The sequence below is a fragment of the Panthera leo genome, chromosome A2, assembly GCF_018350215.1.
Source record: "Panthera leo isolate Ple1 chromosome A2, P.leo_Ple1_pat1.1, whole genome shotgun sequence".
NCBI lineage: Eukaryota > Metazoa > Chordata > Mammalia > Carnivora > Felidae > Panthera > Panthera leo.
The window spans coordinates 123,682,682-123,698,008 of NC_056680.1; the positions used below are offsets into that span (position 1 = coordinate 123,682,682).

The 15,327-nt window shown below is 41.1% G+C and overlaps 1 protein-coding gene across 2 annotated transcripts in view; it reads left to right on the plus strand.

The window, feature by feature from the left end:
* BMPER (BMP binding endothelial regulator) overlaps nt 1–14,135 on the plus strand; it is a 253,459-nt gene extending 239,324 nt beyond the window's left edge. For both annotated transcript variants that reach the window (XM_042921845.1, XM_042921840.1), the window contains exons 14-15: nt 1,049–1,179; nt 12,714–14,135. In XM_042921845.1, coding sequence (XP_042777779.1) covers nt 1,049–1,179; nt 12,714–12,895 — 313 coding nt within the window. In that variant the 3' untranslated portion in view covers nt 12,896–14,135. The remainder of the gene's footprint in view (nt 1–1,048; nt 1,180–12,713) is intronic.
* Nucleotides 14,136–15,327: the final 1,192 nt, after the last annotated feature.

Genomic DNA, 15,327 nt, shown 5'->3' on the forward strand with positions numbered 1-15,327 from the left:
CGGTCAACATGCTTGAAAATTTGTTGGTTTATGTTGAAGCCTATTTCAGTTCTCTTCATGTCCTGGCCCATCATTTCCACATTTGAACTTAAGCTAGGGGCGCTTGGGTGGCTCAGTCAGTTGGGCGTCTGACTTCAACTCAGGTCATGACCTCACGGTCTGTGAGTTCGAGCCCCACGTCGGGCTCTGTGCTCACAGCTCAGAGCCTGGAACCTGCTTCTAATTCTGTGTCTCCCTCTCTCTCTGCCCCTCCCCCACTCATGCCCTATCTCTGTCTCTCACAAAAATAAATAAACATTAAAAAAAAATTAAACTTAAGCTATGAAGACCTTGGCTCAACCTTCTTTATCTTTCGGTCTAATTCGAGGCCTGGAAGTTTTGCTTTATTTGGAATTTGTCACCCCACATTCTAAAGAATGAGCATCAGTGTTTCTCAAGAGACTAAGATTCTAAGATATTGCCAAAGCGAATCTTAATTGTATGTCTTCAGAAAGCCCTGGGATCTTATACTTTTATCATACTGGGCACTATTTTGGTTATATTGTAGTAGAAACTATTATTCTTGTATTAGAGCTATTCACAAAATGGCAGCACTTTGAATGGTGACTGTAGTCTAAGAGCTGCCTTTCCAACATGGCAACCGCTAGACATATTGATTATTTGCATCCCAGTCAATTAAGATTAAATCAAATAAAAAATTTGGTTCCTCACACACGCTAGATACATCCCAAGTGCTCAACAGCCAGATATGGGTCATGGAGTCTATTTTGGACAGTGGAGATTATAGCACATTTCCGTCTTTGCAGAAAGTTCTACTGGACAATCCTCTAGAAGAAAGGGAACCTAATATCACCTTCTTCAGAGGTACCCAATAAGGTTTCATGGAGAACTTTTATGCCATTTTTAGATTTCCAACGTGAATTAGCAAACTTTCATGGCCAATCAATGTTTGACATCCCACTTACCTACCCTTTCCTGCAAGTCACGCTTACGGTGTTTGATAATTTGATATTTTTACATGTTCATTTCTTTCTGTTGGGTTCCTTAGGTCCTGTGTGACAGACATGTGTGAATGTCCAGTCCATAAAAACTGTTACTGCGAGTCATTTCTGGCATATACCCGGGCCTGCCAGAGAGAAGGCATCAGTGTCCACTGGGAGCCTCAGCAGAACTGTGCAGGTGAGAAATTCCCGGTGGATCCATCCATCAGAAGTTCACTACAATCCCCAAAATAGCAATGAAAGAGACTCTCTGATACGAATGGCCACATTCTCCCTTGGCCAAAGGGAAATTCCATCAATAGTCCAACTGGATTGCAACTTGATAAAACACAAGGGCTTCCCACTAGGCAGGATAGAAAGCACTTAAGAGAAATGCTTTGTGACAAGCACATTTGAACAATTTAAGGATTTCCACTGTTGCAAAATCCTCTCAACCTCAAGCTATCAGCTGGATGTACTTAGCACACGGACAATCACAGCTGTGGCTAAGGTTATATGTGGCGCAAAGAATATTCATGATGATTACAGTCATTTAAGGTCTTCAGGATAAGTGTGTGTGTGTGTGTGTTTGTGTGAGAAAGGGAGAGATTGTTAAACCCTAGCAGAATATTCTTTTGCCTCTGAGAGACAGATTTCTATAATACTTGTTATAGTCCTTTGATCTCAGGCAAGTTAATTAGCTTATTGGATATCTGTAAAATGGACTTCTTTGTTCATTCAATAATTATTTCTTACAAAGTGTCTACGTGCTGGGCATTGTGCTGAACACAGTGAGTACTCTGGTAGCTTAAGAGACGAAGCCCTTGTCATTGAGGTGCTGGCAGTCCAAAAGGAGAACCAGATGAAAATAGTAACTCTACAAGAAAATACTGGCTAAGTATGTTAAGTGTGATGTAGGAAACAAATAAGGCAGAGCAACAAAAGACAAATGGAGAGGGAATGGGTAGCTATTTATATGGGGACAAGGGAGGGCTTCTCCGTAGTGATGATAGGAGCCTTGAAGGATTGAAGGGAGTTAGGGCAAGAATTCTATGCAGAAGAAACATATTTTATGACCATAAAGCAGGAATAAAATAGCATGCTCTCGAACTGGAAGGGAGTCAGTGTGGCTCAAGCATGGTGGGCAGGGGAAAGAAGCATAAAATGGGGGTGGAGTAGAAGCAGGAGCTGGATCGTGCAGGGCTTTGCAGGTCTTGGGAGGGTGGTAGCCTTTATTCCAAGAGTAGTGGAAGCCACTGATGGACTTTGAGCAAGCCTCATTCTGCTTTCTAAACATCACCCTGTGTCCAGGCTACTGTGTAGAGAATAGATTGGCCGGGGCAAACTGAAAGCAGGTGACCAGGCAGGAGTGTGGTGGTGAACAAACAATGGTGACTTGGATTAAGATGGAGGCAGTATATGAGGAGAGAAGAAAAGAGATTCCCAATATATTTTGGAATTTTACAATAATATCTGTGACGCAGAGTGATACACACCAGTGATATGTATGTGAAACATCTGAAAGAGTGTCTACCTCATAGAAGCTACTGCTGCTAATTAGATCTGGAGAGGAGATGGCTGAGTATTTGTCACTTACTTCAAGGGTTGGCAGACATTTTTCTGAAAAGGGACAGATTTGCCTGGAATGAAGACACAGGGGGGTTGCACTAATTCTACACTAATCCTAATAACCTTAGCTCTGATATTAGAAAAAAGGCAGTTCATGGCACTGCTAACTCTAGAATGTCTATATTGGTGGAGGTCACCTGGCTGGAAGAGAGGTCAAGAAGGATTGCCTTGAGGCTGTGTTTTCATTGAGTGGCCATCTTGTTTACTTAGACCAGTGAGTCTCAGTCTGGCTGGGCATTGGAGTCACCAGGGAGTTTACAAGATAAACAAGAAACCTATGCCCAGATATCCTGTTTTAATTGGCCTTATATAGCTTTTAAAACTTCTCAGGTGATTCTGACTTGTAGCCAGAGTTGAAACCACTGAGTTAATTTTTATGCCTACTTGGGTGGCTTTGAGGGAGTAGGATGACAGGTATTTGGGGGTTACTAAAACTTCTCCAAGCTGCCCCTTGACAAAATCACTTGTCTGTGTCCATGAAAAGCACTAAGCCCTTTTACCTACTTCTAACTTCCGTTTTGGAATTTGCTCTCTTCTCTGCAAACCCAAGTCCAGTCTTTGTATCTGAGTTCACTTTCTACAGCAAGAATGTCTATCAATGTTGCCCTTCTGAAAGGAGTATTGATTTGATAAAAATAACTCACAGTGATCCTGGTGGACTGGGTCCGAGGATGCAGAGGGGGGTCCTGCAGGGCCAGCCAAGAAGGTCCTTGGCTTCACACAGGATGGAAAGCAAACTCAAGCCAGCAGAAAGTGAGAGCAGAGTTTATTGAAGATACAGAGACAGCAGATACAGACAGAGCATCTGGGAGACTCAGAAAGGAAGTAGAAGATGAATCTCATCTTTGCTAGGGGTCTGGAGTTTTTACTGATGATTGTGGTCTGCTGCACATGTCCTCTTGGGCATACAGGAACTGGTCAGAACAAGGACAGTGTCCTGATGTCCATCATAAGTCATGTATCCCCTGAAGCCAGGGGACCTTGGCATCCTCAAGATGTCTAATGCCAGTGATTTGGAATATGAACATGATGGCTTCACCCTATCATTCCTTAGGTATTATCTATTGTGTTGAAAGATTCCAAAGAAATCATTAATTCCTCATCCCTTACAAGGAGGACATAAAGTAAGGCATGTGCAGGACAGGGGTGCAGGTCCTAGCAAGAATAGAAGAAGGAAAGGGAGCAAAAAATAGATTTTTATGGAGTCCTTCAGGTTCCCTATCTCAATAACATGGTGTGGTTGAGGCTCCTAAAAAGTAAGACGGAATGGCTTACCTCTCACCTAATGCATCAGTGTGGGGTAGCATAGTAAAAGTGATGTTTTTGTGGGACCAGGTCCTTTTAGTACACCTTGAATATTCCTAGCTCCCTTTCTCTCCTTTGAGTCCTCCTTCCCTTGAATCTATCAGAAAAAGACTAAGATATACGGAGCCACGTCCCATCCATCCATCCTGCTGTAATTTAGGGCTCTGCAGAAACTTATAAACTTCATTAGCTGTGGTGGTGCTGTGGTAAGGCTTATATTAGATACAGAATATAGGAGTCCTCTCTTCCCAGCCCACAGCTATACTTAGCACCGTCTGAGTGCACCATTTGAGGACTACGCATTCCCCTTGATTTCAGGGACCAAATCTCAGGAGCTAAAATTACTTTTCTAATGGACGAGGAATATGGCTCTCGAAAGATTTCATTTACCACTTAAAATTAATGGAGCCATCTGAGTGAAGTATAACTCTGTGCAGTTGCAGGGGAACCTTTACACACATACACACACACACACACACACACACACACAATGAACTTGCACAGGTTGACAGTTGGCACATGAAAAATAAATTTATGGAGACATGCAGCATCTTTCAGTGGATTCATTTCCAATTGATCTGGAATATTGAAGACTATAAGAGTACCCTTTACTTATTTTTAGCTTCCAGATCTTTTCGACTTATGACAGCACGTAAGGGCACTTAATACAGAGAAGAGAAATTTTCCAGAGTAAAAAGCTTGGAGGTTGAACCAATAAGAAGCCAGCCAGGCAAGAAACTCTGAATGAGCAAGTGACATTTCCAAATGTAGCCCGGATTTTAGCACTATCATGACTACTAGCACAAAGCGTATGCCCACTGCGTGTGGCAAAAAGGACTGATGGAGCTCAAGCTTAGCATGTGAATTACTGAATATAATATGCTATGCAAAGGACCATCGTAAAGGTCTAGAATAAAAGTTTAATAATGACCGTTTATATTAACATTCACCATTTTCTAAGCACTTCCTTTGCCCCAAGGACTACACTAGCACTTTTATGACATTTTATGTTGTTAATTCTGCATTATAATCTATACGGTAGCATTCTATTACCCACACTTTACGGATAAGGACATTGAGGCTTGGAATATTTAAGTGATTTGCTGCAAGCCACAGAGCTAGAAAATGAGTAGGTTGGGAATGAAACCCAGGTAAATTTGCCTCACAGCCTCTGTAGTTAATCATTATGAAAACAGACCAGCAAGAGCACTGTGGAAAAATATAGTCAAATATGAGTATATATTTATTTGCGTATTTACATAAGCATCAACTAATTTACTCAAATATTTGTTATGTAGGTCTTTCCGATTTCTATTCATTTGTGCCTTATCACTGATAGTTGTCAGTTGGTAGTCTCTGACCGTAACTTTGTTATGCTCTTGCCCTCACATCTTACTTGGCCATTCTCAGCAGATTTCCTGACATCTCCCTGTAGCCCACACTAATTGTCAGTGCACTTTCAGTAATGCATTTTATAAGTGGAAAAGCATCTGGGATACTCGAAGTGGCATGTGTCTTTCTATAGCACATCAGATAGCCTGCTGGGTTCTATGAGCAGGTTTTCCTCTGTTTGTCTCTATAAATTCCAGGTGCTTCTAGCCCTTTGCTGTAGCAATGGCTTTAATTATACACAGTGAGCTTCTCCTTGGCCAACTGGGTGCCTCCTGTAAAGGATTAGGAGATAAAGTCAGTACGGGGATCTTCAACACTCAGTAGGGGATATGGAGGCAGCGGGGTTCCAGAGGGCACAGAGCCGTGCTTATTGAATTTATTGATAAAGCTAACACCCAGCGCTTTTCTGAGTTACCACATGAAGTAACACATAATGCTGCTTGTACACATTACACAGTGTCTGCTTGTGTGTCCCCTAGAGAACAAATGCATGCCAACCCTAATCACTTTGGTAGTTGGCTGGTTTTTCTTTTTTAAATTATTTAACCAGATGAATCCTTCTTTAAATGCATATGTTCAAATTGGTCACAGTTAGGTTTTATTTTTATCTTTTTATTTTTTTTAAGTTTATTTATTTGTTTTTAGAAAGAGAGGGAGGGGGCAGAAAGAGAAGGAGAGAGAGAATCCCAAGCAGACCACGCTGTTAGTACTCCTGACATGGGGCTCAAACCCACCAACCGCGAGAGCATGACCTGAGCTGAAATCCAGAGCCAGATGCTTAATCGATTGAAAATAATATATCTTTTGTCTTTTATATATATGGAAAAAAACATTGAATTCACAGAAGAGTCAAACAGGGTCGGAGTCAGTATTCACTTTCTAGGATCATATAACAGTTGATGATCAATTTGCAGGCAAATCTAATCATGGCATCCCTTAACTAAAACCCTTCCAAGACTCCCCCTTGCCTAGATTCACAGCCCCTGCCTACTTGTCTGCCTTTGTCTCCCCATCTCTCCCTCCTCAAATTCCGTGCTCCCACCTACCAAATTGAGACCCCCTTCCCCTGATGGAGCCGGGCAGTTTATTGTTGCCCGCATCCCACACTTGCCCTCTCTCTGCCTGGGGAGCTCTTCCCACCACAGTCTGTCTGACAGCTGCTACTCACCTTTTAAGACCTAAGTGGGCTCTGTTCTCTGAGGTCTTCCTAGATGCTGACATCCCCTTAACCTCAAGTTGATGTCTCTCTCTTACTCCTCCATGGTACTTTGCTCTCATGATCTGATATAGTGCCTCTTGCATTTTATTAAGAATCTGTTTAGGGGTGCCTGGGTGGCTCAGTTGGTTGGGCATCCGACTTCGGCTCAGGTCATGATCTCACAGTCCGTGAGTTCGAGCCCTGCATCGGGCTCTGTGCTGACAGCTCAGAGCCTGGAGCCTGCTTCAGATTCTGTGTCTCCCTCTCTCTGACCCTCCCCCATTCATGCTCTGTCTTTCTCTGTCTCAAAAATAAATAAACATTAAAAAAAATTTTTTTTAAATCTGTTTATGGGCCACCTTTACCTGTTCGGTGGTAAACCCAGGCTCCTGTAATGGGAGGTCAGAGATGATACCTGATTCACATTTGATTCCTTGGCCTAAGAGAATGCCAGCCACGTGGCAGATACGCGGGAGATGTTTATTAATTGAAATGGAAATGGCAATGGTGTTTGTTCAACGAGAAAAGACCTTTTTCCCCCTAGTGGTTCTGCATTTTCTACGTTCTACTTTCTCCCTGTAGATCGTGAGAGAAATAATCAGTGTTCAGTTGGCCAAAGGTGAAATGTCACAGCAGAGCATCAGGAAGTTAAGTGGTAGAGCCAGAAGGAAGAATTGAGAGGTCAGAGAGAGGATGAGACATGGGAGAGCTTGTGTCTATGAGAAAATGTGGGGAAAGGAAAGAACATAGGTAGGAAAGAGGAAATTCTATCAAGTTTTCGTACTGCAAGTGATCTTTGCACGGTTTCAAGGGAGACAAAGTATCTGGAGGGTGAAGTGAGTTCAGAGAGGCTTTCTGGAAGCAGCTGAGTGGAAAATGAACTCAAGGCCAGCCAAATGTAATCCACACTGGGAAATGAGATGATGGATGGAGCATCATTAAGATTAAGTCATCCTCCAACAGGCACTAACATTTAATAAGCTGCTCCTGTGTGCTTGGTCCTGTGCCAGAACTTTGGGTCATGGTAGAAGGGACTCTGCCCACAGGAGCCTGGGCCTTGGCAGGTCACCCTCTTCCACCGGGGATGATTGTCCTAGTGACCCCTGGAATTTAAAAATCTACAGCTACTTGGGCCCCAATGCAGAATGAGAGCAAAAGTCTTCAGGGAATGGGGCTGAGAAATATCTTTTAAAATATCCTCAGGGGACTCTTATAAGCTTCTCTGATTAAGAACTTCAGCTGCCCTGGAGATGGGGGATTAAAACAAATAAATAACTGTAATGTGAAAAGTGCTGTGGGGTGCAGAGGGAGGAAGGACATTCTGGGGGAGATCCAGGAAGCTACTTGGAGGAGGTGCCATTTGAATTAAGACTTGGAAAATGATAAGATAGATTGGGAAGAGAATCAGAACTAGAAATTAGAGATGAAACTGTAGTAACTGATAGAGAGAGAGAAGACAAGGTAAGGTAAGGGGAAGAGTCTTGGAGGTCATTGGAACTTGTAATGCCAGGGGAGTAGGCAAAGAAGCCCAAGAGAGAGGTGTTCTCCAAGTGTTAGCAGAAGAGCCTGGAGAATTCAATGTCCAAAGATAAAGTAGACAATAAGGCCAAATATTTTGTGGAGAGGTTATAGGAGAGTGGGGATGCCGGTGGATATAGTCATGACTGAAAATGTTGGTGGGAACTGCTTCAGTAAAGTGGTAGGTGAGAAAGAAAGACAGATCACCCATGTTGATTAATTGCAGAGGAATTGGATATAATGACTGAAGTCTTTTATGAAGTTTGGAGGTAAAAGGAAGAAGAAAGTAAGTCTGATAAGAAATCTTTTTTTTGTCAAAGATTAGTGTTGATCTGAAAATGTTGGTAATATTTGGAAGCAAAGCCAACGGAGATTAATGTTCAATGAGAAGGACAAAGAATAGAGCAAGTTCCTGGAGGAGATGGGTCAGAAAACAGGAATGGCCAATCAAGGATGGGTGCAGATGTGGAGCAGGGGCAGTGGGGAGATGAGTTAAGGGTGCTTGTGCAGATGACCTAAAATCATCGATGAGGAAGGGTGGGCACTCTGAGGCTGAGGATGGGCTCCAGTAGGGTTTTAGGTGCAAGATGATGGGAAACAGTAGGAGCTTCCATTGTGCACTTACCTCCCCTTTGGAAATAGTTGCCTTCTCATTTGCTAAAAAGACATGAGTCTCTACTGTGACTGAAGTATGAATGTGGGGGTTGTTTATAGGATTAGTTCTCAATTCTGACTGCATATTAAAATAACCTGGGCTAGGTTTTTTAAGGGGGTTGTCAGGTATCGGGAAGTTCCCTGATGAAACTGATTTTCAGTTTTGAACACCATTGGTCCATGGAAACATAACAACACTCGGATATAGTTGTGTGTGAATATGGTATTCAGCTAGGATGTTTCCAAATTATTAGGCATATACAATGTATAGGGTATTCTGTTAGCCACTGAAAAGCAAAAAACAAAACAACAACAACAACAACAACAACAACAACAACAACTTTGAAGGGATCTATCAAAAGCCAAAAGATTATCCAAAAAGCAAGCAAGATTTAAAGGAATAGTTATGTTGATCTACCCACTCACTCATCCATATATCGATGCAGGTCCTCTAAGTACCTACTACACGTTAAACACCACACTATTGCCGAAAATAGAGAAACAAAATAGCCTTTCCCTCTCGTAGCCTAGATTAAGCTGGAGAGAGGATTATAATCTCATGCTGCAAACGCAGAAATGGAGGTGGGCAGCGGGTGCTCTGTGAATACAGTCAAGGGACAGCTCACCCAGATAAGAGAGGTGGGAGAAAAGGTTGGGGAGTGTCTAGAACAGGGGAAGTTGGGGTGGATGTAGTAACATTCACCAAGCTAGGTGATGGCTCTAGATCAAGGCAGAGCTTAGGTCTCAGGACTGACTTTGCTACAGGCAGTTCCTGGTAGCCTAAGAAATATGATTAAATTATGAAAAGCCGAAGCAACTTAATACTGTTACACTATAGAGGTGATGTTAGGGAATGTAGCATTAATGAGTAATACTAAGTTTTTGCTTATCTACTGTATCATTTGGGATCCAGGTAGAAAACAAACGGCACACTCAAACTTACTAATTGAAGTAAGTTTAATAGATGGATGTCTTATAAAGGATTAAGTAGGATGTAGGAAAATAACAAAGAAAAGCCCAGGGCCCTGGAAATGAACTGTTCTTCCTCACAATATTTTGATACCAGATGTGTGGGGCTTTTTTCTCATATCAACCAATTCTCCAAAGTTTCAGAGACCAACTGGATGCCCTGCAATTCAATTCAATTCTGACACTACACAGAATTAGCACAAGGCTGCACAGGCTTAAGGGCTCAGTGTCACAAGACTGCCCTCGCTTCAGATGCCAGTTGCAAGTAGTGGGTCCTCAGGTTAACCTCACTTCTGTGTGCCTTGGCTGCAAAGCAGGGGGAGGGAGGTGTTCTTACTATCCCCCTTCCCTTTTAGACTTAACAATTTTCTAGACTATTTCACTAACCTCTGGAAAACACTTTGTTTACTATTACTGGTTTATTATAAAGGATACCATTGAATAGATGAAGAAGTGCATACAACAAGGGACAGAAGGGTCCTGACATAGGAGTTTCGGTCCCAGGGGAGTAAGTACACCACCCTCCCAGTACTCTGATATGTTCTTCAGCTCTGAAGTTTTCTGAACCTTGTTGTTAGTCATTTAGGAGTTTTTATAAGGGTTTCATTATGCAGGCACGATTGATGAAATCATTGGCCACTGGTGATTAACTCAACATCCGCCCCTTCTCCCCTTCCTGGAGATTGGGCGGTGGGGCTGAAAGTGCCAACCCTCTAATCATGCCTTGGTCTTTCTGGTGACCAGTCGCATCCTGAAGCTATCTAGGGTCCCCTAGCCACCAGTCATGTCATTAGCATACAATAGACCCTTAATACTCTAGAGAGTCCATGGACTTTAGGAACTATGTGCCAGGAACCAGGGACAAAGACTAAATATTTATTTTTTATTATATCATACCCTGTGTCATAACAGAGAGGCTGTTATCATTCCTGGGCCTAAGGAAGCAAGGGAGGGGTTGACTGTCAGAAAGTGGGGACAGAGAGAGCTCTGTAGAGTATGAAAACTACTCACTAGGAACAGTGGCATTTGTTTGAGGGGTGCAGTGGCCCACAGTGATGCCAGAAGGAGAGGGCTAAGGAAATAAGCAACTGGACCTCACTCTTCTCCTTTCCTCCAATTGCCAACTAGTGTTCACCATTCAAAAGTGAACCAGTTGAAATCATCCCTAGAGATCAACACAGAGCACAGACATAGAGCAGGTTCAAGAAAGAAAGAGAGTAGGTCTAGAGGGGCAAATGGAAAGTGTCCAATCCGCTCTCTGGTGTAGTTAGATCTGTTTCATAACTCATTTGTTTTTTTTCAGCAAGTATGTATTGTTGGCTTCCATACCTAACGCCCTTTAGGAGCTAGAGATGCAGTGGGAGACTCAATGAAAACTCTTCCCTGAAGGAGTGTATATTCTAGTGAGGGAAGACAGAATAAACATGTTACAAATGATAGAAATGGTAGTGATATGTATAAAGAAGAAAATATGGAAAAGGAATCGAGAATGTGAGGCTACTGTTTTGGATAGGAAGTTACCTTTGAGAAAACACCTCAAAAAGGGGAAAGTAAGTCAGGCATAGAACCAATAAGACTATATTTGATGTTTCAATATAATTGGCTGGCAATAGCTTCCCGTAACCCATCCCTCTATTGGTATATCATGTCGTGTATCTCTAACAAGAAAGCATCGTATATAGTGGCTTTGTTCAAAACAGGTGGTTGGTAACAGTTAGTTTAGTTTATTTAACAGCTTAGGCAACTAGGACAGGGATAGAAATGCCAAAGCTTAATATGGAAATTAAAATCTATACAGAAAAATGATAATTATAGAGCCAAGTATTATAAAGTAGGTTTGACTCAGATGTCTCTCAAAATTCTGTGTTTCATACAGTTCAGTTTTTTAATAACATGGAAGAACTTGTGAGTGATAATTGACTACTCTTTTCACAGCACCCCTTTTCTCATTTGTGTTTAACTAGTGTAATGGGTATTTGAGGAGCCTTATTGTAAGTTAGATATGGTCAAACATGAATGTTCTGTGATAACTCTATATAATTTGAAAGATTCGATATAAGGCCCACTTGCTTGAAAACCAGTCCTATTTTTCAGTTTTACAATTACATTCTTTACAATCTTTGCAAGGTATTATTTTGCAAACTGCATAAGCTATAATAGAGGTGTTTAAACTGATACTCTTCCATTGTTATTAAATTTGTTTGGAGCGACTTCAAATGAAGGTTAGATTGTTATTGGTATTCTTGGAAAGTCCCTCTTCTAAATCCCTACACGTGTCAACATTCCTACTCATGAGGATAAAGGGTGGCCTCTTTGTCACTGGAAATAACTCAGATGGGAAAATTTGTATGTCATACAACTCCCAGAATGTTTGTTTTCCTGACAAATCTATTCATGAGTTTTCAGGAACTCTTAGAATATTGTCAGAATCATTCTAGCTCTAAGCAAACAAAGATGGCAAATTGGTTATGATTTGGCTAGCTCGTCATTTTTGTATTCTCTGTGGCCAGACAGCCACCTACTTCCCTCTCTCCAGTCACTCATCTCATTTTTCCCTATTTGGTTTTACCCCACTCTTGCTTTAATTTGCCTCAAATTGATCACTATGATTAAAATATGTCGTGTATTTCCAGTAAGCTTGGTAGGTTTTTTTTTTTTCCTGTATGTGTAATTCTGTGTATTTGAATATTGATGGGGCTGCACAAAATATTCCTATTTATCACAACTTGATAGCTCTAAGCACAATTTGGAGTTGATTTTTCATACTGCTCTCAATAACCAAATAACCTCATAGACTTCCCGGTAGCGTCACTAATGGGTAGTTTGTCTTCCCTGGGAATAAAAAGCTTTCCATTTTATTTTACTTTGAAGATCACTAGCCCAGAAGGTGGATCTTTGATGTTGTTTTTTCAAGGGCAGGTGATTCCCAGAGTGTTTGAGGAACATTGGATGTTTGCTATTTGGACGAGCCAGTGCAGTGGGTGACATGAGCCTGCAGAATGGCATTGGGCCGAGGTTGAATCTACGTGGCTCTTTCTCCACATCTCACCCATGTCTCCTTTTCTCAGCCACCCAGTGTAAGCATGGAGCTGTGTATGATACCTGTGGCCCGGGATGTGCCAAGACCTGTGACAACTGGAATGAGATCGGTCCATGCAATAAGCCGTGCATCGCAGGTTGCCACTGTCCTGCCAACCTGGTCCTTCACAAGGGAAGGTGCATCAAGCCAGTTCTTTGTCCTCAGCGGTGACCTTTGTTCTGCTCCTAAGACTTTGAAATCCGGTGTCTTTGACACTGAAGTGGAAGAGCCAATGAAGGACTGCGGTATTTGTGTGCTGATTCTTCAAATACACACAGAGTATATATGTGTACATATATAGATATATAGATATATTCAGAAACATTTCATCATTTATATAAACTATAGGTGGATTATTATATGTATATTTTTTGCTATAAGACATGTATTATTTCTAGGATCCTAATCTGTAAGCCATTGGATACATTGTATAAATAAGCCAGGTGTTTGTAATTTAATAAGGCAGCATGCAGACATATTGGATGGCTTTAACATCACATACATTTGTCATTTCTAAGAAGTTTTCTAAGAGACCTAAATTGCCTGCCTGCATTAATTTTAGCTTTGAATCAAGACTTGCAGTTGAGTGGAAAATGTGTTTCTCTGGAGAAGGGCAGAGTTATCTAGGGGCATTTCATGCTTCCAAAGAAAGGAGTGTATGCCCTAGGGAGATGACTGGTGATTGGTGACAGGACCTAATGATGCATGTAAAGCAAGGGATAGGTTGTTAGACTTTATTGGGTCATGGTCCAATATTATTTCCAAAACCGATTGGCTAGTTGCCAAGAAATATATATTTGTCAGTAGAGCATAACCAAAGAATTGAATGGTTTCTTGCCATCTTTGCATATTCCTTGAGTCACCTAATTATACATGTGTGTATGATGGATGTGTCCATTTATATGTCGCAGTGAGATTAAAGAATGTTTGGGTGACATGTCAGTTTTATTGAGCATGAGCAGATATTTAGGGAAAGTTTTGCACAACATATGAAAGAATAGCCATTTGTCTGAATCTTAGAGCAATTAAGGATGGGCCAATATGAGTTGATGTAAGCCATCTATGTTTTATGACTATTCCATGTGTAAAATGAAAATCATTAATTATTTCTAGAAATTCCTAGCCCAGTGCTATTTGGTGACTGTTAATACGTCATGATTCTACAAAAAGAAAGCCTTTTCTGACCAGTTGATTGAATATCAGTCCAAACAAAGACTGGTCTCTGTATTTGCTCTAATTTACAGGTAGTTTACTACTGGTCATCAGATGAATTTCCTGACTTTTTTTTTCAGTTGAATAAATGAAAATGTCAACAAAACAAAACCCACTAATGTTTCATTTCAAGATACTATGTTCCACAGTGTAGTCAATAAAGGGCTCAATATTTAAAACAATGCATTTTCTCTTTCAAGATGTGCTGTGTTATATTTTATAAGTAAGCTATATCAACTTCAAATTGGCCAATTTTTAACATCTTTATTTAGATATAATAGACAATAGGAAACCCCCCAATTTTTTTTATGTATATATTTCATCTTTTCTCCCCTCAGAAAGTCCCCCTTAAAATTTCTTGCAGGGCTGGTTTAGTGGTCACAAACTCCTTTAATTTTTGTTTGTCTGGGAAACTTTTTATCTCTCCTTCTATTTTGAATGACAGCCTTGCTGAATAAAGAATTCTTGGCTGCATATTTTTCTGATTCAGCGCACTGGATATATCCTGCCACTCCTTTCTGGCCTGGCAAATTTTTGTGGATAGTTCTGCTGCAAGCCTGATATGTCTTCTCTTGTAGGTTAGCGACTTTTTTTCCCTTGCTGCTTTCATGATTCTCTCCTTGCCTGAGTATTTTGTGAATTTGACTATGATATGCCTTGTTGATGGTCGGTTTTGGTTGAATCTAATGGGGGTCCTCTGTGCTTCCTGGATTTTGATGTCTGTGTCTTTCCCCAGGTTAGAAAAGTTTTCTGCTATGATTTGCTCACATAACCCTTCTACCCCTATTTCTCTCTCTTCCTCTTCCAGGACCCCTATGATTCTGATATTGTTCCTTTTTAATGAGTCACTGATTTCTCTAATTCTTAAATCATGCTCTTTTGCCTTAATCTCCCTCTTTTTTTCTGCTTCGGTATTCTCTATAAGTTTGTCCTCTATATCGCTGATTCTCTGTTCTGCCTCGTCCATCCTTGCCACCGCTGCGTCCATCCATGATTGCAGCTCAGTTCTAGCATTTTTAATTTCATTCTGGCTATTTTTTACTTCTTTTATCTCTGCAGAAAGGGATTCTAATCTATTTTCGACTCCAGCTAGTATCCTTATTATCGTGATTCTAAATTCTGGTTCAGACATCTTGCTTGCATCTATGTTGGTTAAATCCCTGGCTGTCATTTCTTCGTGCTCTTTGTTTTGGGGTGAATTCCTTCGTTTTGTCATTTTGAAGGGAAAAAGGAATTAATGAGGTAGAAAAACTGAAATTAAATTAAAATGAAAATATTAAAATGAAAAATGAAACACACACACACAAATCGAATAGATGATGCTAGATCCTATGTGTGTTTTGGTCTGGGTATTGAAAGTGGTTTGACAGATTAGAGAAAAAAAGTGGGGG